The following is a 26,061-nucleotide window of genomic DNA, read 5'->3' as shown; positions in this document are numbered from 1 at the left end:
TTTGATTTTCCCATGATGTCAAGCAAAGAGGCACTGAGTTTGAAGGTAGGCCTTGAAATACATCTACAGGTACACCTCCAATTCACTCAAATGATGTCAATTAGCCTATCAGAAGCTTCTAAAGCCATGACATCATTTTCTGGAATTTTCCAAGCTGTTTAAAGGCACAGTCAATTTAGTGTATGTAAAGTTCTGACCCACTGGAATTGTGACACTGTGAATTATATGTGAAACTATCTGTCTGTAAACAATTGTTGGAAAAATTACTTGTGTCATGCACAAAGTAGATGTCCTAACCGACTTGCCAAAACTATAGTTTGATAGCAAGACATTTGTGGAGTGGTTGAAAAACGAGTTTTAATGACTCCAACCAAAGTGTATGTAAACTTCCGACTTCAACTGTATATTCACTATAATGCCCTTATTGCTTTTGTGCTGATTTTCACTATTTATCAAGCACACTTGGCGCTTATAGTGATGTTTATTTTACTTTGCGTTTTGCCGACTATGCGTCTTTGTGGTTGGGGTATTTTGTAAAAAATTGTTTTTACAAAAAATAAGCTGTTTATGTGTTCCAACACATATTATTTCAGTTTCATAGTTGTAACAAAGGCAATTCACTAACATAATGTATTGAACAGTTTTTTTAGTTTTTACATATAGCCTACAGTAACAAACTAATGAAAATGCTATTTTGTTATTTGAAATGTAAAAAATCATATTCTAATGTTACCTAACACCTTCATGAACACAACCAAACGATTATTTTAGCAATAGCATACATGAAGTTTGCAGACGACACAACAGTGGTGCCAGAATAACCTATCCCTCAACGTAACCAAGACTAAGGTGATGATTGTGGACTACAGGAAAAGGAGGACCGAGCACGCCCCTATTCTCATCGACGGGGCTGTAGTGGAGCAGGTTGAGAGCTTCAAGTTCCTTGGTGTCCACATCAACAACAAACTAGAATGGTCCAAACACACCAAGACAGTCGTGAAGAGGGCACGACAAAGCCTATTCCCCCTCGGGAAACTAAAAAGATTTGGCATGGGTCCTGAGATCCTCAAAAAGTTCTACAGCTGCAACATCGAGAGCATCCTGACCGGTTGCATCCCTGCCTGGTACGGCAATTGCTCGGCCTCCGACCGCAAGGCACTACAGAGGGTAGTGCGTACGGCCCAGTACATCACTGGGGCTAAGCTGCCTGCCATCCAGGACCTCTACACCAGGCGGTGTCAGAGGAAGGCCCTAAAAATTGTCAAAGATCCCAGCCACCCCAGTCATAGACTGTTCTCTCTACTACCGCATGGCAAGCGGTACCGGAGTACCAAGTCTAGGACAAAAAGGCTTCTCAACAGTTTTTATCCCAAAGCCATAAGACTCCTGAACAGGTAACCAAATGGCTACCCGGACTATTTGCATTGTGTGCCCCCCACCTCACCTTTATGCTGCTGCTACTCTCTGTTTACCATATATGCATAGTCACTTTAACTATACATTCATGTACATACTACTTCAATTGGCCCGACCAACCAGTGCTCCCGCACATTGGCCTAACCGGGCTATCTGCATTGTGTCCCACTACTCGCCAACCCCTCTTTTACGCTACTGCTACTCTCTGTTTATCATATATGCATAGTCACTTTAACCATATCTACATACTACCTCAATCAGCCTGACTAACCGGTGTCTCTATATAGCCTCGCTATGGTATATAGCCTCGCTACTGTTATTTTTCACTGTCTTCTTACTGTTGTTTTTATTTCTTTACTTAACTATTGTTCACCTAATACACTTTTTGCACTATTGGTTAGAGCCTGTAAGTAAGCATTTCACTGTAAGGTCTACACCTGTTGTATTCGGCACACGTGACAAATAAACTTTGATTTGATTTGATTTGATGAAATGTATTAATTACACTGTTAGAATGCTGCAGTCAGAATGTCCCTCGAGGCCCAGCGGTTCTAGTGTTAGAAAACATTGAAATAACATCTGTTCCCATTGGGTTAAGTCTGGTTAAGGGCCTACAAAACCATACTTTATTATGACAACCTTAGTGATACTGGCAAGAGCAGTGTGCGTGTTTTTCATTCCTCAAAGATTTCATTGGGTTACTCCCACACACCTGCAACAAGCCAACTCAGATGTGCGAGTGCTGTTATTTTCTCACGCATTTATTGACTGAAAATCATTACAGTAAATGACTTGCTTATTCAGAGTAGGCTTACCAGACCATACCAGTAGCTAAAGAAGAGAGAATCAAAGAGAGACTTATTTTTTTTCATCCTAATCACCGCTTATTATCAAGCTGACTGCTGTAAATTAACCTCCTCTGTCAGAATGTGGGAACAGAACACCATAATCATCCTGCTTATTGTACCCATATGTGCAAATCACCATGTGTGTTCCATTACACACACATGGATTCATTTAGCTAAGGCCACAGATGAGGATTATCACATACTGAACTATACCCGCTGCACCACTGATAGAAACAGAAAATCAAATCATATTTTGGGTTTCGGCTGGGCTGCAGGCTTCATCTAATCTTCATCGATATTAAACCACAGCGTTCCATTTGAATTTGCCGTGTCTTATCAGTACAAATACACACATGTACGTGCGTGCGCACACACATTGAATCAGCATACACACACACACACACACACATCGTGCGCAACCTAGCCCCACTTATCAACTAATTTGCAGTTAAATTATTAAGGAGACTCGATAAACATGCATATTACACATGGGGAGGCCCATTAGTGAAATACATTAGCATTTCCTGCTACATCGGTAGAGACATCATTTCAGTTGGGGCCTGTGGTAAAAGCATTTAAAGACTTCTGACAGACTTCCCTTGGCTTTTACCTATGGGCTCAGAGTAACTTTAATTCCTGTACATGTTCTTGACTTTGAAGGATGATGATCCAATCGGAATGTGACATCATCCCCAGCCAGCCAAACATGAAGGGCGTGGCTGTGGTGTGACCCGGTTCTCCATCTCTGATTGCACGAGGAGCCGCAGTGATGGGGGGGGAGACGGTTGCCTCCATCCATCTATCCACCCTACCCCTACTCACATCAATCCATGTCACGAGGTTAAGCGACGTTTGACTCTCACAGATGGCATTCATAGATACTAGAACCCTAAGGAGCATTGTCACACTATTATTCATAGAAATACTAACTCCCTAAGGACCATAGAGCACAGTGCTACCCATCGAGGCCTCCATAGACCTTCTCTACAGGAAGGTCACGTTACATCCCGAATGGCAACCTATTTTCTTTGTAGTGCACTAGTTTTGACCAGGGCCCATAGGGCTCTGGTCAAAAGTAGTGCACTATATAGGGAATAAGATAGCATTTGGGACACAACCCACATCTCAGGCAGTTTAGACAGGCCGCCCTTCACTGGGGAACGACTCAACAGATGACCTTTCTACTAATGCCACAGACACATTTACACAGCAAAACAGTGTGATAATGGAGAGGGAGAAGTGGACGCTGGGGAGAGGAGGATGACAATGAAGGGGGAGATTGAGGAGAGAGAGAGAGAGAGAGAGAGAGAGAGAGAGAGAGAGAGAGAGAGAGAGAGAGGATATAGTAGAGGGAGAGGAAAGAATAGAGGGATTTTTTTCCCACAGTGATGTCAGTATTATTATGACCACACGTACAACTTGCTACCAGGAGTATGATGGATAGAGGAGAGATATAGAAGAGAGAAAGAGAAGAAAGAGGGTTTTTTTTCAGCCTCGTGATTTGTTGGGAGAATTGTCTGTAGAGAAACCTCCCTGGAACAATTTATTTTCCTTTTTTGAAGTTACCAAGAGAGTCCGTCATTAATCCCAGACCCTAATCACTGCTGTTGTCGGGGATTGGGAGACTATTTGACTGTACTGTAGAGTTGCAACAAAAAAATACCCGGTTTTCCAGAAATCCTGGTTGATAAATTCCCGGTTCAAGACGGAATAAGCAGGAATTGGAACAAAAAGGTAATATTGAGGAAGTTACTAGAATTTTGCAACCGTACATTTATTTAACACGAAGTCAGATAAATTGGCTATACTAACTCCTAGATATCACCTGCGACAATGGTAGAAGCAAACAGGATTGTTGAGATAAAAAGTTATATAATGAAGGTAAACAAATTGTTGCTTACTGGAAAATACTCTTTCAAACACACGGTCACGTTGTACAGCACCATGGCTATTAGCAGGGCTATATTATGGCCTTTATGGGCGGCGCACAATTGGCCTAGCGTTTCTTTCCCTCTAAAAACAGAAATAAATGTTCTGGAATTTAAAAGTATTATCTTGGCCTTTATTCAGATTACAGTCGCTCTCTTTCGTTTTTTTGAAAACAAAATAGCCTCCAAAATATCGTTATACATTATCGTTATATATATATATATATATATATATATATCGTTATATATTACTGTGATGACAGTCATATATAGCTGGCACTTACATAAATCTGAGTGACTCACTCATTCCTGGCTTTGGATCAAAATAAATAAGTACCAACTTCTTAATATCAATCCCATGTACTATGTTATTACCAAAAAGGTTTCAAATTCTCTGGTAATGCCAATATGTCAGACTATCAAATGCTTCTCAAAGATGCCCTCTGGTGGTCAAATTAGCACTAACTTGCATTAACGTAAAACATGGCTGACAATTAAATAACGTGCCATAGAATGCTGCAGCAGTCCGCAAGGTGTGCTGCAATATGACGCAACTTTTAAAGGAGGAACCAGTGTACATAAAAAGGCAGAAAAGAGACATATCCCAGACATACTGTAGGTCCCTTATGACTGATCCCAGATCTGTTTGTGCTGGCTCGTCAAGTTACAATGACCTGAGAAGTACAGCACAAACAGATCTGGGACCAGACACAACCAAAAGTATGTGGACAAGTACATCTCATTCCAAAACCGTGGGCATTAATATGGAGTGGTCCCCGCAGCTCTAACAGCTTCCACTCTTCTGGAAAGGCTTTCCACTAGATGTTGGAACATTGCTGCAGGGACTTGCTTCCATTCAGCCACAAGAGCATTAGTGAGGTCGGGCACTGATGTTGGGCGATTAGGCCTGGCTCGCAGTCGGCCTTCCAATTCATCCCAAAGGTGTTTGATGGGGTTGAGGTCAGGGCTCTGTGCAGGGCAGTCAAGTTCTTCAACACAGATCTCGACAAACTATTTCTGTATGGACCTCGCTTTGTGCACGGGGGCATTGTCATACTGAAACAGGGCCTTCCTCAAACTGTTGCCACAAAGTTGGAAAGACAGAATCGTCTAGAATGTCATTGTATGCTGTAGCGTTAAGATTTCCCTTCACTGGAATTAAGGGGCATAGGCCAAACCATGAAAAACAACCCCAGACCATTATTCCTCCTCCACCAAACATTACAGTTGGCACTATGCATTGGGGCAGGTAGCGTTCTCCTGGCATCTGCCAAACCCAGATTAGTCCGTCAGACTGTCAGATGGTGAAGCGTGATTCATCACTCCAGAGAACACATTTCCACTGCTCCAGAGTTCAATGGTGGCGAGCTTTACACCACCACTCCTGTTACGTCTGCTTCCGCTCCCTCTCTCTGGCGCTCGAGGTCGCCAGGCTGCCTATCATTACACATCAGCGCTTCATTGGACTCACCTGGACTCCATCACATTACGTTAATGCTCCATCACATCCCGTTAATGCTGACTCTTTCCCGAGTCAGCATTAATGTCGTTATGTGTCCCTTGTCCAGATGCTGTTCATGTTTTGTTTCCTGTCTGTTTAGTCATTAAATATTCACTCCCTGTACTTGCTTCTCGTCTCCCAGCGTCTGTCCTTACAACTCCAGCCGACGTTTGGCATAGCGCATGGTGATCTTAGCCTTGTGTGCGGCTCCTCGGCCAAGGAAACCCATTTCATGAATCTCCCGAAGAACAGTTCTTGTGCCGACATTGCTTCCAGAGACAGTTTGGAACTGTTTAGTGAGTGTTGCAATTGAGGTCAGACGATTTTTATGCACGTCGTGCATCAGCGCTCGATGGTCTCGTTCTATGAGCTTGTGTGGCCTATCACTTCACAATAACAGCCCTTACAGTTGACCGGGGCAGCTCCAGCAGGACAGAATTTTGACAAAGGGACTTGTTGGAAGGGTGGCATCCTATGATGGTGCCACATTGAAAGTCATTGAGCTCTTCAGTAAGGCCATTCGACCGCCAATGTTTGTCTATGGAGATTGCATGGCTGTGCGCTTGATTTTATACACCTGTCAGCAACGGGTGTGGCTGAAATAGCCAAATCCACAATTTATTTATACCCTCAAAGACAATTTGATATTCTGTACAGTCGCCTTTAGGATTGGGACAATATACAGTATGATTAAATCTAATATCATGATATTGGACATTGGCGATATATCGTGAAGTGCAAGACAATATATCAAGATGTGCAAAACTATGTAGAATATTGGCCTGTAATTGGCTCACAGAATAAAACAAACAAAATGGAGTCAATTAGTTTAAAACCCCCAAAATTACGGACATTTTGGTTAATTGCTCATCACCATGTCATACACACTCGCATACTCTATTACCCAGAGATCCCATGCGACAGGCGTGTTCCTTGCTCGTAAGAGGACCTCAGAGCCTGTGTGTGTGAGTACAGGGCAGCACATTTACATTACTACAGCTGACTGGACAGAGGAGCTCAACTTTCTCTTGAGGGGACTGCTGCCTGCTTAATGTAATATATATAGGCCCCACACCCTCGCATGGAGGGCAAGGTTGTTGGAATGTGTATGTTTGTGTGTGTGTGCATACTATTGTAGTTCTCTCTAAGCAGGATTAAACCATAGCCTGTCCATGTACTCTGTCAATTATTGACATGTATTTTGGGGCCATCATCGGTGAAGCGTGAAACTCAAGTAAAACAAAACAAGCTTATGTCTATACTATTACAAATATCAATACTTACTGACTTAATATCTATACTTACCTGTGTCACCCAAAAAAAACTCCTGGAGTGTGTTTGTGTGTATGCTGCTTGTGTCTAGTGTCTATATGTGTGTTTTAACACCTACACGTGTCCATGTAAAAGACAGACTTATAAGATAGACATTACTTGCATTTTGAATCTATCACAGTTTACTCCTGTATCTTTCCAAACCAGAACAATCTTCTTGACCCTAACCAGTCAGGCTTCAAGATGGATCCCTGAACCGAGACCGCGCTCCTCTTGTGTCACGAAGGATCTCCACACTGCCAAAGCTGACTCTCCTCTGTCCTCCTAGATCTATCCGCTGACTTCGACACCTTGAACCATCAGGTCCTTCTATTCACCCTCTCAGGGCTTGGCGTCTCAGGCTCTGCACACTCTTGGATTGCATCCTACCTGGCAGGCCGCTCCTACCAGGTGACGTGGAAAGGATCTGTGTCTAAACCACGTGCTCTCACTACTGGTGTTCCCCAGGGCTCGTTTCTAGGCCCCCGGCTTCGTCATGTCCTCATGGTCTCTTCTATCATTGAAATACGGATGACACTCAACTACCTTTCTCCTTCCCCCTTCTGACACCCAGGTGGTGACACGCATCTCTGCGTGCCTGGCCAACATCACAGCTTGGATGTCAGCCCACCACCTCAAGCTCAACAAGACAGAGTTGCTCTTCCGGAGAAGGCCTGCCCGCTCCAAGACCTCTCCATCACAGTTGAGAACTCCACAGTGTCCGCCTCCCAGAATGCAAAGAACCTTGGCTTGACCCTGGACAACTGTCCTTCTCTGCAAACATCAAAGCAGTGACTCCCTCCTGCAGGTTCATGCTATACAACATCCGTAGAGTACGACCCTACCTCACACAGGAAGCGGCGCAGGTCCTCATCCAGGCACTTTTCATCTCCCGTCTGGACTACTGCAACTCCCTGTTGGCTGGGCTCTCCGCTTGTGCCATCAAACCCCTGCAATTTATGCTGCAGCCCGCCCGGTGTTCAACCTTCCGAAGTTCTCCCATGTCACCCCACTCTTCCACACACTCCACTGGCTTCCAGTTGAAGCTAGCATCCACGATAAGACCATGGTGCTTGCCTACAGAGCAGCAAGGGGAACTTCCCCTCCCTACCTTCAGGCTATGCTCTAACCCTACAACCCACTCTGTTCTGCCACCTCTGGTCCCACCTCTACCGGGGGTCAAGTGCTTGCTCAGCCCAGTCAAAGCTCTTCCCTGTCCTGGCACCCCAATGGTGGAACAAGCTTCCCTCTGAAGGGAGGAAAACAGAGTCCCTGCCCATCTTCCAAAAACAACTGAAAACCTACATCTTTAAAGAGTATATGACTGATCCCAGATCTGTTTGTGCTGGCTCGTCCAGTTACAATGACCATAGAAGTACAGCACAAACAAATCTGGGAACAGACATAACCAAAATTATGTGGACAAGTGCTCGTCGAACATCTCATTCCAAAATCATGGGCATTAATATGGAGTGGTCCCCCCTTTGCAGCTCTAACAGCTTCCACTCTTCTGGAAAGGCTTTCCACTAGAAGTTGGAACATTGCTGCAGGGACTTGCTTCCATTTAGCCACAAGAGCATTAGTGAGGTCGGGCACTGATGCTGGGTGATTAGGCCTGGCTCGCAGTCAGCCTTCCAATTCATCCCAAAAGTGTTTGATGGGGTTGAGGTCAGGGCTCTGTGCAGGGCCGCTCAGCCCAGTCAAAGCTCTTCCCTGTCCTGGCACCCCAATGGTGGAACAAGCTTCCCTCTGATGGTAGGAAAGCAGAGTCCCTGCCCTTCTTCCAAAAACAACTGAAAACCTACATCTTCAAACAGTATCTTAAATAAAACATTGAAATCTTATTCCAAACCCCCATTAAAAAAATAAGAATAAAAAATTGCAGTTGTCTTTTCCTACTAGCACCGACTTCGCTGATAACTTCTGTATTGAGGAAAAATGTATTTACTACGACTATGATATGTGGTTATCTCACCTAGCTATCTTAAGATGAATGCACGCTTTGGATAAAAGCGTCTGCTAAATAAATCCCTTAAATGTAATGTAAAATGTACCTAGCTGCTAACTGGCTGGCTGCGAGGAATGGCATGTATTATTATGTGCCAGTCATTGTCAATGCACCTTAATGCACATTCTCCTGTTGAATACCAACACAGAGACAGTATGTTACAACTCCTTTGAAGTCAATTCTCCTGCCGCCTCTCTGAATGGCGAGTCAATCTAATTCAATTCAATTAAAACTTTATTGTCAGTCAGACGGAGTTGCATTATCAGAGCTGCCGGTGGTAATTCCATCCATTTAGCATATCTCCAGGCACACACACGTTTGTTTTACTATCCTTGTGGTGACCAACCATTTGATACCATTCAAAATCATATTTTCCATAACCCTAACCTTAACCCCAAACCCTTACCCTAAACCTAACCTCTAAACTTAAAATAATTATCCTTGTTTTACTATCCTTGTGAGGGGTTCTGGTCCCCACAACCATAGTAAAACCAAAAACACATACACACTATTAAAGATCTGAGGCCCTCGGACATATCTAATTAGAGCTTCATAACACAGTACGTCTCCGACCGATGCCGGCAGGCAATCAATTATCATCGACTACAGACCAGGTGTGTTATCACAGTGGTGGTGTGGTATCATAATCTCCATGTCCTCAGGATTCACTCAGGGTTTACAGGCTACAATACTGCAGTGGTCTATTTACAATCACTGATTTCCCTGACCATGTGGCCAGGTCAACATTGGAAGAAAATGGTCAGAAAAACTCAGGCCCCTACAGTATTATACCAATGTAGTAACGGTAGAAATGATGCCTATTATTAAATCGAAGATCTTCTGTAGCATCAGATTACCCGACCAGTATAACTCCCAATCCTAATATTACAGCATCCATATTCTGAAGTCCTTCCGTACTCAGTCCTCAGACGAAACATGACTGCCAAGACCGAGAGGGACTTCTGTCTGAAAACTGACAGAGTTTTGACAATAAAGTGAGATCCATCTGACAACTGAGGAAAATCCTAATATGGACGCCATACTATTTACTCTACAAGCCCAGCAGTGTTTGAGCTCTAAGGGAGGCAGTGGCCACTGGCCTGAAGTCATCACTGAGAGGCTTAGTCTGGAGGGGTTAGTGGAGAAATTAGAATGAGAAGAGATTAGAGCAGGCTAGAAGGGCTCTCAATGGACCCGGGCTGACTACAGCTAAAAACTTAAGAAGGTATTACAGCGAAAGTCAGTGGGATCTCGTAATACTAGCGGGTGTGCCTTTTTCAGTCAACCATTAGCTCCTTTAGACAAAGGACTGTCATGGGTCAAGTGGCATAGATGTATTTTACACAGACCTTGGATCAAATACGGTTGAATTTGGCTTGATTGTACTTGCGTGGCGCAATGGGACCAGTAGAGTAAACGCAAAAGCATAAACCATGCCCATCTGGCTAAATAAAAAACAAAGATTTGAAATAGTATTTGAAACCAGGTCTATTTTTGAATGCTATATGATGCACTGTAGTAAATGCATGCTCACAGACCATATCTGAGAGGAGTAAATAGTTGTTTTGATTTACAATTTGATGAAATATAAATTGAGCGAATGCTGTGAAGTCGAGCGGCAGGTAGCCTGGGGCGGCAGGTAACCTAGTGGTTAAAGTGTAGGACTAGTAACCAAAAGGTTGGAAATCAAATCCCTGAGCTGACAAGGTAAAAATCTGTCATTCTGCCCCTGAACAAGGCAGTTAACCCACTGTTCCTAGGCCGTCATTGAAAATAAGAATTTGTTCCAAACTGACTTTCCTAGTTAAAAATAAGAACACACAGACACACAAAACCTTGGGGACCCAAATGATCCCAGGAAAACATACAGCATTTTTTTCTCCTTCTCTCTGCTCTTTCCCTCATCTGGGAAAAATAAGACAGGGTTTCTCCAAGTGTAGCTTTCTGCGCGCATGCCACGGCGGCACACAATCTTCAAAGTCCAAACATTCAGCCTCCCGTGGTGCTTTCGCTTCAATCAATTTTTCCCGACACGCGGGAGAGAAGAGGGCACGAGAGAAAAGGAGAAGTCAATTCTTCACGCTGCTGTGTAAAGTAGGGCAGGAGTGTAGTCACAGAGGGGTGTGTGTATGAGTGTGTGGAGACGCACCAGGGTGGCACGTGATTAGGTAAAAAGGAGGGTGATGTCATCATCCATTGTTGATGGATTGGCGCTTGCACCATGCAAAGCTGGGTCAAGTTGTATTGGTGTCTCTTCCTATCGCTACGGTTGCGATAAGTCATGGAAGATACCAAAGCTCTCGCTGGCCGCCAAGGGCAAATTCTATACACACTGATTCTCATACTTGAAATTGAATTGCAACCTTTGATTTGTGCTTCAAAGTCTATGTATTTTCTCAGCAGAGCTGATTTATTCATTAGCCCCTGTTTCCATCGATAGGGGATGCGTCCCAAATGGGTCTCTATTCCCTACACAGAACACTTTTGACAGGCCCTGATAAAAAAAAAGTAGTGCACTATGTAGGGAATACGGTGCCATTTGCGATGCCGAGAAATCTCAAGTGCTGCACACCGAGCTGTCGTGTCCTCCATCGTCAGAAGATAAGCAACACCAAAAATCCAGATATGGAGAAGACAGGGATCTCTAAGAAGAAAACACTTTAATGTCAATCAATAGTGGGCCTATTTAAAGATACATAGAATTGTAACATGGCGACAATTGTTTAAACCCAATTCTATGACAAGGGTACTGCAGCAAAATGACATACAGTGGGGGGAAAAAAGTATTTGATCACCTGCTGATTTTGTACGTTTGCCCACTGACAAAGAAATGATCAGTCTATAATTTTAATAGTATGTTTATTTGAACAGTGAGAGACAGAATAACAACAACAAAAATCCAGAAAAACGCATGTCAAAAATGTTATAAAATGATTTGCATTTTAATGAGGGAAATAAGTATTTGACCTCTCTGCAAAACATGACTTAGTACTTGGTGGCAAAACCCTTGTTGGCAATCACAGAGGTCAGACATTTCTTGTAGTTGGCCACCAGGTTTGCACACATCTCAGGAGGGATTTTGTCCCACTCCTCTTTGCAGATCTTCTCCAAGTCATTAAGGTTTCGAGGATGACGTTTAGCAACTCGAACCTTCAGCTCCCTGCACAGATTTTCTATGGGATTAAGGTCTGGAGACTGGCTAGGCCACTCCAGGACCTTAATGTGCTTCTTCTTGAGCCACTCCTTCGTTGCCTTGGCCGTGTGTTTTGGGTCATTGTCATGCTGGAATACCCATCCACGACCCATTTTCAATGCCCTAGCTGAGGGAAGGAGGTTCTCACCCAAGATTTGACGGTACGTGGCCCGTCCATCGTCCCTTTGATGCGGTGAAGTTGTCCTGTCCCCTTAGCAGAAAAACACCCCCAAAGCATAATGTTTCCACCTCCATGTTTGACGGTGGAGATGGTGTTCTTGGGGTCATAGGCAGCATTCCTCCTCCTCCAAACACGGCGAGTTGAGTTGATGTCAAATAGCACCATTTTGGTCTCATCTGACCACAACACTTTCACCAGTTGTCCTCTGAGTCATTCAGATGTTCATTGGCAAACTTCAGACGGGCATGTATATGTGCTTTCTGGAGCAGGGGGACCTTGCGGGCGCTGCAGGATTTCAGTCCTTCACGGCGTAGTGTGTTACCAATTGTTTTCTTGGTGACTATGGTCCCAACTGCATTGAGATCATTGACAAGATCCTCCCGTGTAGTTCTGGGCTGATTCCTCACCATTCTCATGATCATTGCAACTCCACGAGGTGAGATCTTGCATGGAGCCCCAGGCCGAGGGAGATTAAGATTTATTTTGTGTTTCCTCCATTTGCGAATAATCATACCAAATGTTGTCACCTTCTCACCAAGCTGCTTGGCGATGGTTTTGTAGCCCATTCCAGCCTTGTGTAGGTCTACAATCTTGTCCCTGACATCCTTGGAGAGCTCTTTGGTTTTGGCCATGGTGGAGAGTTTGGAATCTGATTTATTGATTGCTTCTGTGGACAGGTGTCTTTTTTACAGGTAACAAGCTGCAGTTAGGAGCACTCCCTTTAAGAGTGTGCTCCTAATCTCAGCTCGTTACCTGTATAAAAAGACACCTGGGAGCCAGAAATCTTTCTGATTGAGAGGGGGTCAAATACTTATTTCCCTCATTAAAATGCAAATCAATGTATAACATTTTTGACATGCGTTTTTCTGGATATTTTTGTTGTTATTCTGTCTCTCACTGTTCAAATAAAGCTACCATTAAAATTATAGACTGATCCTTTCTTTGTCAGTGGGCAAACGTACAAAATCAGCAGGGGATCAAATACTTTTTTCCCCCACTGTACATGTTCAGTCAGTACTGAATTTAAAATGGCTTAAACTAAGATTTTTTGGGTCACTGGCCTACTACACACAATACCCAATAATGTCAAAGTGGAGTTATTTGTACAAATTCATTCAAAATGAAAAGCTGTTATGTCTAGAGTTAAGAAGTACTCAACCCCTTTGTTTTCGCAAGCCTAAAAAGTCACATAATAAGTTGCATCGACTCACTCTGTGTGTAATAATAGTGTTTAACATGATTTTTGAATGACTACCCCATGTCTGTACCCCACACATACAACTATCTGTAAAGGTACTTCAGTCGAGTACTGAATTTCAAACACAGATTCAACCACAAAGACCAGGGAGATTTTCCAATGCCTCTCAAAGAAGGGCACTTTTTGCTAGATGTAGAAAAAGCAGACATTGAATATCCCTTTTTGAGCATGGCAAAGTTATTAATTACACTTTGGATCAATAAACCCAGTCACTACAACTCAGTTGCCGGAGAAGAAGGAAATCGCTCAGGGATTTCACCATGAGGCCAATGGGGATTTTAAAACAGTTACAGAGTTGAATGGCTGTGATAGGAGAAAACTGAGGTTGGATCAACAACGTTGTTGTTACTCCACAATACTAACCTAATTGACAGAGTGAAATGAAGGAAGCCTGTAAAGAATACAAATATTCCAAAACATGCATCCTGTTTACAACAAGGCACTAAAGTAATACTGTAAAAAATGTGGCAAAACGATTAACTATTTGTCCTGAATACAAAGTGTTATGTTTGGGGCAAATCCAATACAACACATTACTGAGTACCACTCCCCATATTTTCAAGCATAGTGGTGGCTGCATCATGTTATGGATATGCTTGTAATCGTTAAGGACTGGGGAGTTTTTCAGGATAAAAAAGAAACAGAATCAAGCACAGGCAAAATCCTAGAAGAAAACCTGGTTCAGTCTGATTTCCACCAGACACTGGGAGATGAATTTAACTTTCAGCAGGACAATAACCTAAAGCTTAAGGACAAATATACACTGGAGTTGCTTACCAAGAAAACAGTGAATGTTCCTGAGTGGCCGAGTTACAGTTTTGACTTAAATCTGCATGAAAATCTGGCCTGAAGGCCTGAAAATGGTTGTATTGTACCTACACTTTGACAATACAGAATATTTTCTGTAGATCGTTGACAAATAATGACAATTACATTAATTTAAATCCCACCTTGTAACACAACAAAATGTGGAAAATGTCAAAGAGTGTGAATACTTTCTGAAGGCACTGTATCCTTTCAATAACCAAAACATTTCATTTTTACAGCTGTTTAATGCTGGTGATTCCCTACACTATTCAGTGCTCGTTTTCTCACATGAACTGAAATGGAGCAAAAAGTTTAGAATTTTAGCAACCAGGAAATTAACGATTTCCACAAAGTCAGAACAGCCAACCGAGAAATCAATAGGTGAATATCCCAGCCAATCACAACACCGGTGGGTAAGTAATACTGTGAAACACTATCATTCCACTATTAGCGCCAGATATACACTGTGTACAAAACATTAAGAAAACCTTCCTAACATTGAGTTTCACCCTGCTCCCTTTGCCCCCAGAACAGCCTCAATTTGTCAGGGCATGGACTCTACAAGGTGTCGAAAGCATTCCACAGGGATGCTGGCTCAAGTTGACTCCAATGCTTCCGACAGTTGTGTCAAGTTGGCTGAATGTCTTTTGGGTGGTGGACCATTCTTGATACACACAGGAAACAATTGAGCATGAAAGACCCAGTAGCGTTGCAGTTCTTGACACATTCAAACCGGTGCGCCTGGCACCTACTACCTTGTTAGTCTATGTCATGGAAACACTCCCAAGTGGCGCAGTGGTCTGAGGCACTGCTTCTCAGTGCAAAAGGCTTCACCACAGTCCCTGGGTCGAATCCAGGCTGTATCACATCCGGCCGTGATTGGAAGTCCCATAGGGTGGCGCACAATTGGCTCAGTGTCGTCCGGGTTTGGCCGGGGTAGGTCGTCATCGTAAATAAGAATTTGTTGACTTGCCTAGTTAAATAAAGGTTACATTTAAAAAATATATTTAAACAGAAAGAGCACACATACACTAATATAATATATATACCTGAAACCCCACCTCTTTAAGGAATACCTGGGATAGGATTAAGTAATCCTTCTAACCCTCCCCCCCTACCCTCCCCCCCAAAAAATATATAGATGCACTATTGTAAAGTGGTTGTTCCACTGGATATCATAAGGTGAATGCACCAATTTGTAAGTCGCTCTGGATAAGAGCGTCTGCTAAATGACATAAATGTAAATAGTATGTAGTATACAGTATACTCATTAAGTATACAGTATGTTAGTATGGGTATTTGAACACAGCTCATGTTTCAAAGCTTAAAAATACTTCTTTAATGGTCTCCTTCATCTGAAGTGGATTTAACAAGTGACATCAATAAAGGATCATAGCGGGCCTCCCGAGTGGTGCAGTAGTCTAAGGCACTGCATTGCAGTGTGCCTGAGCATTGTGCCTGAGCTATCACTACAAACCCAGGTTCAATCCCAGAGTCCCATAGGGCGGCACACAATTGGCCCAGCATCGTCCGGGTTAGAAGAGGGTTTGGCCGGGGGTGGCTTTACTTGGCTCATCGTGCTCTAGTGACTCTTGATGGCTGGACGCCTGCAGGGTGACATCGGTTGAATGGTGTTTCCTCCAACGTGCGGGTGTTAAGGAGCGCGGTAATGCACAGGTAATGCATCCTATTGATACATTTTATGTCTCAAAAAACATGCACAAACACAGTGAATATAATGCACCCTAACTGGTAGCTTGGGGTAACACACCCCTGCCTCTATTTCTCATAGAAGCCACTTCATGTAAACATCACCCCCCAAACACTTTCCCTGGTTCCCTTACTCTTGCTCAACTAAAAATGTAATCTGTCTCGTCAACTGACAACTGAGCAGAACACCTTATAAAAGCTTTTTCCCCCTTCTATTTTCACCATAGTTTTCCATAAAAAAATTCAGTCAGGCACTTTGGCAGTGGGCTGGACTACTGCCCATCCTTAGCGTGAGGACACATGTCTCTGCCAATAAGTAGTTTCTATGGCCTTCGATTGACAGCTGTCTGTTACACTCACCGGCGGCACAGTCCTCCTCGTCTGACCCGTTCTCGCAGTCCCGCTCGCCGTCGCATCGCCACGACATTGAGACACACTTGTTGGTAGAGCCGCCGCAGTCAAACTTCTCCGGAGGGCACGTCTGTTTGCCTGGAGGGGAGGGAGGAAGGGAGGGAAGGCAGAGATGACTTGTTAGGCTGCGTTCCATTCCAACAACCTCCCCTGCTGCCCTCACTCACTCCACTTCGCAGACCTGAGGCGACTGAGTAGGTGTAAGTAATTTGGCCACCGAGTTTCTGCTACATTGCTCATCACCATAATACCAGATATGTGTATCAGGAGAGTGAGCGAGCCCTTCTATCCCCTTGGGCCTATTAAACACAATGGTGAAGCTATCACCATGATGCTTATATCTATCAAATCCTAGGTCTAGGTTGTAGAGGCTAGGTGTCGATATGGAATTCTATCCAATCCACTCATAACTACAGGAATGTCTAGGGTGTATGTAAGGGGCGAGGGGTCTAAATAGAATTCAGCCCTAGTATCTCCATGGACCAACTGACTATAAACAAAACAACATCCCCATGTCACTGACACACATCCAGAAGCACAACCACTCAGCCAACATATTTTGTTTTCTAGCCTCAACCCTAGAGACATGACAAGAACATTTAATACAGCAAATGTACAGTTGGCCACAGTGTGAAAGAGAACCCTGGTCCTCCCCAGCTCACAGTCTCCTCCATCTCCCCCTCTTTCTAGCCCAATCTGTTGGTTGGTGTAGTTGGCACGGGTGCTGTTTGATCCAGATTACTCAGCGTTTAGTATCAAGCCCTGCTGTCGTTAATTATACATCTCTGCTTACAGTACATTCAGCCGGTTGGATTTAAGCCGTTTTTCACAGTCGCCCCCGAATCGAATCAACGAAGAAAAAAAATCTGGTGGTAATTTGATTTGGTCTTGTTTTCGAGTGTGTTAGATGTTAATAGTGTCACAACCTTTTATTAGCTTGTCGTAGTCGAGCTGAGGGCTGGTTTAGCAGGGTCTCGGATTTTCATGTAATGTGCTGTCTGACAGGTTTTTTGTGGTGGTTTTCAAAGGTAAAAAAAGCATTGGAGATGATTAACGATTAACGAAAATGATTAACAGTATTATGGTATACATGTACTATTGATAAAATTATTTATATGTTTAAAGATAATGATTAAATAATTCTACCCTGAAACTTAACCATTAGGGATTATAGTTTATGTAGCATATATAAGGAATAATTAGTATTAAACATAAATCCAACTAGGTTGGACTGGGAGGGAGATAAATGTGTGTGTATGTGTGTGCCGAAGAAAACATCGAGAACAATTGAAACTGTGCTTGACTCGACCTGGCTAGAACTCTGAGAAACTTATGATAGGACAGGGAGTACTTCTCAAGGTTTCTCTAATGAAGTGATACACAGGGGTGAGAACTCGGGAGAAGGATACAACTCACCTATTGTTCGTGTGTATGTATGTGCGTAGGATGAATACTGTTTGTGTGAAAGTATGTGCGTAAGTAAGGAGCAAGGTATAAAATGGATGTCTTTGTATAATGGACTTCAGAGTACCCTCGTGAATAAACATTTTGACTATTGTAAGCTGGGACTCTCGTCTGTTTCATTCAACCAGAATCTTACAAACTCTGGGTTGCAGACTGAGTAGATTAATTGAAGTTTATGAACATTGATAACGAAATTCACATAACAACTATACATAATTGAAACAACATCATGTATTTTAATTTGACCATGTAAAATTATTTATTTCATGGTGGTAAAAAGCAAACAGGAGAAGTATCTACAGTTGAAGTCGGAAGTTTACATATACTTAGGTTGGAGTCATTAAAACACATTTTTCAACCACTCCACAACTTTATTGTTAACAAACTATAGTTTTGGCAATCTACTTTGTGCATGAAACAAGTAATTTTTCCAACAATTGTTTACAGACTTCTGACCCACAATTCCTGTGGGTTAGAAGTTTACATACACTAAGTTGACTGTGCCTTTAAACAGCTTGAAAATTCCAGAAAATTATGTCATGGCTTTAGAAGCTTCTGATAGGCTAATTGACATAATTTGAGTCAATTGGAGGTGTAGCTGTGGATGTATTTTAAGGCCTACCTTCAAACGCAGTGCCTCTTTGCTTGACATCATGGGGAAATCAAAAGAAATCAGCCTAGACCTCCGAAAAAAATTGTAGACCTCCACAAGTCTGGTTCATCCTTGGGAGCAATTTCCAAATGCCTGAAGGTACCACATTCATCTGTACAAACAATAGTACGCAAGTTTAAACACCATGGGACCATGCAGTCGTCATACCGCTCAGGAAGGAGACACGTTCTGTCTCCTAGTGATGAACGTACTTTGGTGTGAAAAGTGCAAATCAATCCCAGAACAACAGCAATGGACCTTGTGAAGATGCTGGAGGAAACAGGTACAAAAGTATCTTTATCCACAGTAAAACAAGTCATACATCGACATAACCTGAAAGGCCGCTCAGAAAGAAGAAGCCACTGCTCCAAATCCGCCATAAAAAAGCCAGGCTACGGTTTGAAACTGCACATGGGGACAAAGATCGTACTGTTTGGAGAAAAGTCCTCTGGTCTGATGAAACAAAAATAGAACTGTTTTGCCATAATGACCATCGTTATGTTTGGAGGAAAAAGGGGGAGGCTTGCAAGCTGAAGAACACCATCCCAACCGTGAAGCACGGGGTGGCAGCATCATGTTGTGGGGTTGCTTTGCTCAGGGATTTCACCATGAGGACAATGGTGACTTTAAAACAGTTACAGAGTTCAATGGCTGTGATAGGAGAAAACTGAAGATGGGTAAATAACATTGTAGTTACTCAACAATACTAACCTAGTTGACAGAGTGAAAAGAAAGATGCCTGTACGGAAAATAAATATTTAAAAAAACGCATCCTGTTTGTTACAAGGCACTAAAGTAATACTGTAAAAAGAAAATGGCAAAGCTATTAACTTTTTGTCCATAATACAAACAAAATGTTATGTTTGGGGCAAATCTAATACAACAGATTACTGAGTACCACTTTCCATATTGTCAAGTATAGTGGTGGCTGCGTCATGTTATGTGTATGCTTGTAATCATTAAGGACTGGGGAGTTTTTCAGGATAAAAAAATTATGGAATGGAGCTAAGCACAGGTAAAATCCTAAAGGAAAACCTGCTTTCCACCAGACACTGGGAGATTAATTCACCTTTCAGCAGGACAATAACGTAAAACACAAGGCCAAATCTGCATTGGAGTTTCTCACCAAGAAGACAGTGAATGTTCCTGAGTGGCCGAGTTACAGTTTCGACTTAAATATGCTTGAAAATCTATGGCAAGACTTGAAAAGGGTTGTCTAGCAATGATCAACAACCAATTTGACAAAACTTGAAGAATTTCTTAAATAATAATGGGCAAATATTGTACAATCCAGGTGTGGATGGCTCTTAGTGACTTACTGGGTAAGACTCATAGCTGTAATCGCTGCCAAAGGTGATTCTAACATGTATTGACTCAAGGGTTTATATAGTTACGTAAATGATATATTTCTGTATCTACAAACATGTTTTATCTTTATCATTATGGGAAGTTGTATGTAGATAGATGATAAAAAAACATATTTAATCAATTTTGAATTCAGGCTGTAACACAACAAAATGTGGAATTACACAAGGGCTATCAATACTTTCTGAAGGCACTGTACAGTGTTGGAAGGGCTTTAGCAAGCAAGCAAGCAAGCTAGCATTCTTGTACCTAAACCATAATTCACAGAGAGGGACATGGCTATGCTAGCCCAGCTTAATGAAGCAGTAAATCTGCGTGTAACTCATGTTATCTGATCGTTTGGTGCCATTTATTCTGCCCAGCGGACCGGGCCAAGTTACTCTATTATGCTCCCCACCACCCACCACCAGGCAGCATGACACACTGGCTGACTCTGACTGCACTGTAGGGCTGTACTGCAGAGCCAGGAGCACTCGGAAGCAGGCTAAGAAATAGTGTCACCTATATTTTACAAGGTTTAACCTTGATGACAGTTCAAATCAGACCTGGATCAAAATAGTATTTGTTTTCCTGTCAATACTTTTAAAACTTTAAACGCTTGATTGGGCCTGCCTGAGTGACAGATGGACATGGTTTGCACTTTTGGGATGATTCCATTAGTTTATTATCACCAGACGATCTCAATCAAAAAAGTGTTTGAAAGAAAACAGATACTATTTTGAACCACGGCTGGTTAAAACCCCCCTTTAAAGTGAGACATGCCGAAGAAAACCGCAACACATAATTAGTAACAATAAAAGTATCTACCCTGCTGAAAAATGGACCACATGAACCACATGGACACCACAGTTCGGGCTGACACAGCTTGCTCACTAACTTTAGCTATTATTTTTGCTCAATCACAGTAGACCTGAATCAAATGATGAAACCAGCTGCCAAACGATTGAAAATCGATATTCTGACGTTTTTCAGCACAATGTTAGTTTTTATTAGCCTGTATAGTAACGTAACGCTATTGATCTGTCAGTTTCCCTAGCTAATTCCCTACTTTTCACACTGCCACGGTATAAACAGCTCTACAAACTTCAGTCACACTATGCTCATCGTGCCTTAGCAGGATCAGATGGTGACATGTGTCCCTGCAGGGTCAGAACCAGGGAAAGGGAAAGGGGGATACCTAATCAGTTGTACAACTGAATGCATTCAACTGAAATGTGTCTTCTGGATTTAACCCAACCCTTCTGAATCAGAGAGGTGCGGGGGGCTACCATAATCGACATCCACATCTTCCGGGGAACAGAAGACCAGTCTATGGAGCTCAGGTGCATTTTGCAGTATATTACTACAGTCAGTGAATGGATACAAAATGCCATCTTGAGTTGATGGGTAGGCTACAGTCTGGGATCTGGGAATTATGTAATTCAAATTATTGAACCATTGATTTCATTCATTGGTAATATAATGTATAAATGTACACCAAGGTAATTCTTTGTCATGCCTCATCTGAGCAGGATCAGATGGTGACAGGGGTCTCATCAGGGTTAGGAAGCCAGGGAAGACCAGTCTGTGACAGCGCAGAGGTACATTTTTGCCGATACAAGACTTTATTCTTTCTGTGCAGCAAACACTGGACAAGCAGGAAGCTTCAAAGATTGGAACTGTTTAAAGGCAGTCTGACCAACCTCTGAAGTTGATTTCCAAACTGTATCAACGGTTGATAGAGGCTTTTCCCGATGACACAAAACATGTAAAACAAAAATGTGAGAAAGAGCTGGGAGACGCTACTGATGATGATGGTGAATGGATAAAGATATGTTAGAATGCCAAGTCATGTTCATATAATCTCAGATATAAATTACTGCAGTTTAAGACCATCCATATAGCGTACTATATGCCAGTTAAACTGAATAACATGCACTCAGAAATTGTATTATTCTGCTGGAGGTGTAAAGCACAAAAGGGGAAATATTTGCATACACTACCGGTCAAAAGTTTTAGAACACCTACTTATTCAAGGGTTTGTATTATTTTCACTATTTTCTACATTGTAGAATAATAGTGAAGACATCAAAACTATGGTCTCTGCTCCTCCCGTTGTGGGGTCTGAGACGCCGACGGCTCCCACCATTAGCTCTGACAAATTGAAAACCCTAGTCATTGGCGACTCCATTACCCGCAGTATTAGACTTAAAACTAATCATCCAGCGATCATACACTGTTTACCAGGGGGCAGGGCTACCGACGTTAAGGCTAATCTAAAGACGGTGCTGGCTAAAGCTAAAACTGGCGAGTGTAGAGAGTATAGAGATATTGTTATCCACGTCGGCACCAACGATGTTAGGATGAAACAGTCAGAGGTCACCAAGCGCAACATAGCTTCAGCATGTAAATCAGCTAGAAAGATGTGTCGGCATCGATTAATTGTCTCTGGCCCCCTCCCAGTTAGGGGGAGTGATGAGCTCTACAGCAGAGTCTCACAACTCAATCGCTGGATGAAAACTGTTTTCTGCCCCTCCCAAAAGATAGAATTTGTAGATAACTGGCCCTCTTTCTGGGATTCACCCACAAACAGGACCAAGCCTGGCCTGCTGAGGAGTGACGGACTCCATCCTAGCTGGAGGGGTGCTCTCATCTTATCTACGAACATAGACAGGGCTCTAACTCCTCTAGCTCCACAATGAAATAGGGTGCAGGCCAGGCAACAGGCTGTTAGCCAGCCTGCCAGCTTAGTGGAGTCTGCCACTAGCACAGTTAGCGTAGTCAGCTCAGCTTTCCCCATTGAGACCGTGTCTGTGCCTCGATCTTGGTTGGGCAAAATTAAAAATGGCGGTGTTCGCTTCAGTAATCTTACTAGTATAAAGACCTCCTCCATTCCTGCCATTATTGAAAGAGATTGTGATACTTCACATCTCAAAATTGGGTTACTTAATGTTAGATCCCTCACTTCCAAGGCAGTTATAGTCAATGAACTAATCACTGATCATAATCTTGATGTGATTGGCCTGACTGAAACATGGCTTAAGCCTGATGAATTTACTGTGTTAAATGAGGCCTCACTCCCTGGTTACACTAGTGACCAAACCCCCCGTGCATCCGGCAAAGGCGGAGGTGTTGCTAACATTTACGATAGCAAATTTCAATTTACAAAAAAAAAACCAATGACGTTTTCGTCTTTTGAGCTTCTAGTCATGAAATCTATGCAGCCTACTCAATCACTTTTTATAGCTACTGTTTACAGGCCTCCTGGGCCATATGCAGTGTTCCTTACTGAGTTCCCTGAATTCCTATCGGATCTTGTAGTCATAGCAGATAATATTCTAATTTTTGGTGACTTTAACATTCACATGGAAAAGTCCACAGACCCACTCCAAAAGGCTTTCGGAGCCATCATCGACTCAGTGGGTTTTGTCCAACATGTCTCTGGACCTACTCACTGCCACAGTCATACTCTGGACCTAGTTTTGTCCCATGGAATAAATGTTGTGGATCTTAATGTTTTTCCTCATAATCCTGGATTATCGGACCACCATTTTATTGCGTTTACAATTGCAACAAATAATCTGCTCAGACCCCAACCAAGGAAGATTAAAAGTCGTGCTATAAATTCTCAGACAACCCAAAGATTCCTTGATGCCCTTCCAGACTCCCTCTGCCTACCCAAGGACGTCAGAGGACAATAATCAGTTAACCACCTAACCGAGGAACTCAATTCAACCTTGCGCAATACCCTAGATGCAGTTGCACCCCTAAAAATTAAAAACATCTGTCATAAGAAACTAGCTCCCTGGTATACAGAAAATACACGAGCTCTGAAGCAAGCTTCCAGAAAATTGGAACGGAAATGGCGCCACACTAAACTGGAAGTCTTCTGACTAGCTTGGAAAGACAGTACCGCGCAGTATCGAAGAGCCCTCACTGCTGCACGATCATCCTATTTTTCCAACTTAATTGAGGAAAATAAGAACAATCCGAAATTTCTTTTTGACACTGTCGCAAAGCTAACTAAAAAGCAGCATTCGCAAATGGAGGATGGCTTTCACTTCAGCAGTAATAAATTTATGAACTTCTTTGAGGAAAAGATCATGATCATTAGAAAGCAAATTACGGACTCCTCTTTAAATCTGGGTATTCCTCCAGGGCTTCATTGTCCAGAGTCTGCACAACTCTGCCAGGACCTAGGATCAACGGAGATACTAAAGTGTTTTAGTACTATATCTCTTGACATAATGATGAAAATAATCATGGCCTCCAAACCCTCAAGCTGCATACTGGACCCTATTCCAACTAAACTACTGAAAGAGCTGCTTCCTGTGCTTGGCCCTCCTATGTTGAACATAATAAACGGCTCTCTATCCACCGGATGTGTACCAAGCTCACTAAAAGTGGCAGTAATAAAGCCTCTCTTGAAAAAGCCGAATCTTGACCCAGAAATTATAAAAAACTATCGGCCTATATCGAATCTTCCATTCCTCTCAAAAATTTTAGAAAAAGTTGTTGCGCAGCAACTCACTGCCTTCCTGAAGACAAACAATGTATACGAAACGCTTCAGTCTGGTTTTAGACCCCATCATAGCACTGAGACTGCACTTGTGAAGGTGGTAAATTACCTTTTAATGACGTCAGACCGAGGCTCTGCATCTGTCCTCATGCTCCTAGATCTTAGTGCCGCTTTTGATACCATCGATCACCACATTCTTTTGGAGAGATTGGAAACCCAAATTGGTCTACATGGACAAGTTCTGGCCTGGTTTAGATCTTATCTGTTGGAAAGATATCAGTTTGTCTCTGTGAATGGTTCGTCCTCTGACAAATCAATTGTAAATTTCGGTGTTCCTCAAGGTTCCGTTCTAGGACCACTATTGTTTTCACTATATATTTTACCTCTTGGGGATGTCATTCGAAAACATAATGTTAAATTTCACTGCTATGCGGACGACACACAGCTGTACATTTCAATGAAACATGGTGAAGCCCCAAAATTGCCCTCGCTAGAAGCCTGTGTTTCAGACATAAGGAAGTGGATGGCTGCAAATGTTCTACTTTTAAACTCGGACAAAACAGAGATGCTTGTCCTAGGTCCCAAGAAACAAAGAGATCTTCTGTTGAATCTGACAATTAATCTGGATGGTTGTACAGTCGTCTCAAATAAAACTGTGAAGGACCTCGGCGTTACTCTGGACCCTGATCTCTCTTTTGAAGAACATATCAAGACTGCTTCAAGGACAGCTTTTTTCCATCTACGTAACATTGCAAAAATCAGAAACTTTCTGTCCAAAAATGACGCAGAAAAATTAATCCATGCTTTTGTTACTTCTAGGCTCGACTACTGCAATGCTCTACTTTCCGGCTACCCGGATAAAGCACTAAACAAACTTCAGTTAGTGCTAAATACGGCTGCTAGAATCCTGACTAGAACCAAAAAATTTGATCATATTACTCCGGTGCTAGCCTCCCTACACTGGCTTCCTGTTAAGGCAAGGGCTGATTTCAAGGTTTTACTGCTAACCTACAAAGCATTACATGGGCTTGCTCCTACCTATCTTTCCGATTTGGTCCTGCCGTACATACCTACACGTACGCTACGGTCACAAGACGCAGGCCTCCTAATTGTCCCTAGAATTTCTAAGCAAACGGCTGGAGGTAGGGCTTTCTCCTATAGAGCTCCATTTTTATGGAATGGTCTGCCTACCCATGTGAGAGACGCAGACTCAGTCTCAACCTTTAAGTCTTTACTGAAGACTTATCTCTTCAGTAGGTCCTATGATTAAGTATAGTCTGGCCCAGGAGTGTGAAGGTGAACGGAAAGGCTGGAGCAACGAACCGCCCTTGCTGTCTCTGCCTTGTCGGTTCCCCTCTTCCCACTGGGATTCTCTGCCTCTAACCCTTTTACAGGGGCTGAGTCACTGACTTACTGGTGTTCTTCCATGCCGTCCATGGGAGGGGTGCGTCACTTGAGTAGGTTGAGCCACTGACGTGGTCTTCCTGTCTGGGTTGGCGCCCCCCCCTTG

At 42.9% G+C, this 26,061-nt stretch overlaps 1 protein-coding gene across 2 annotated transcripts in view; it reads right to left on the bottom strand.

The window, feature by feature from the left end:
• The window catches only part of LOC115156620 (low-density lipoprotein receptor-related protein 8), a 213,539-nt gene that overhangs the window by 64,770 nt on the left and 122,708 nt on the right, over positions 1-26,061 (bottom strand). For both annotated transcript variants that reach the window (XM_029704122.1, XM_029704123.1), the window contains exon 4: positions 16,522-16,650. In XM_029704122.1, coding sequence (XP_029559982.1) covers positions 16,522-16,650 — 129 coding nt within the window. The remainder of the gene's footprint in view (positions 1-16,521; positions 16,651-26,061) is intronic.

The sequence above is a fragment of the Salmo trutta genome, chromosome 21 (assembly GCF_901001165.1).
Source record: "Salmo trutta chromosome 21, fSalTru1.1, whole genome shotgun sequence".
In the NCBI taxonomy this organism is placed as follows: domain Eukaryota; kingdom Metazoa; phylum Chordata; class Actinopteri; order Salmoniformes; family Salmonidae; genus Salmo; species Salmo trutta.
The sequence above is the reverse complement of the archived record's forward strand: the minus strand, read 5'-3'. Positions and strand labels throughout refer to the sequence as shown.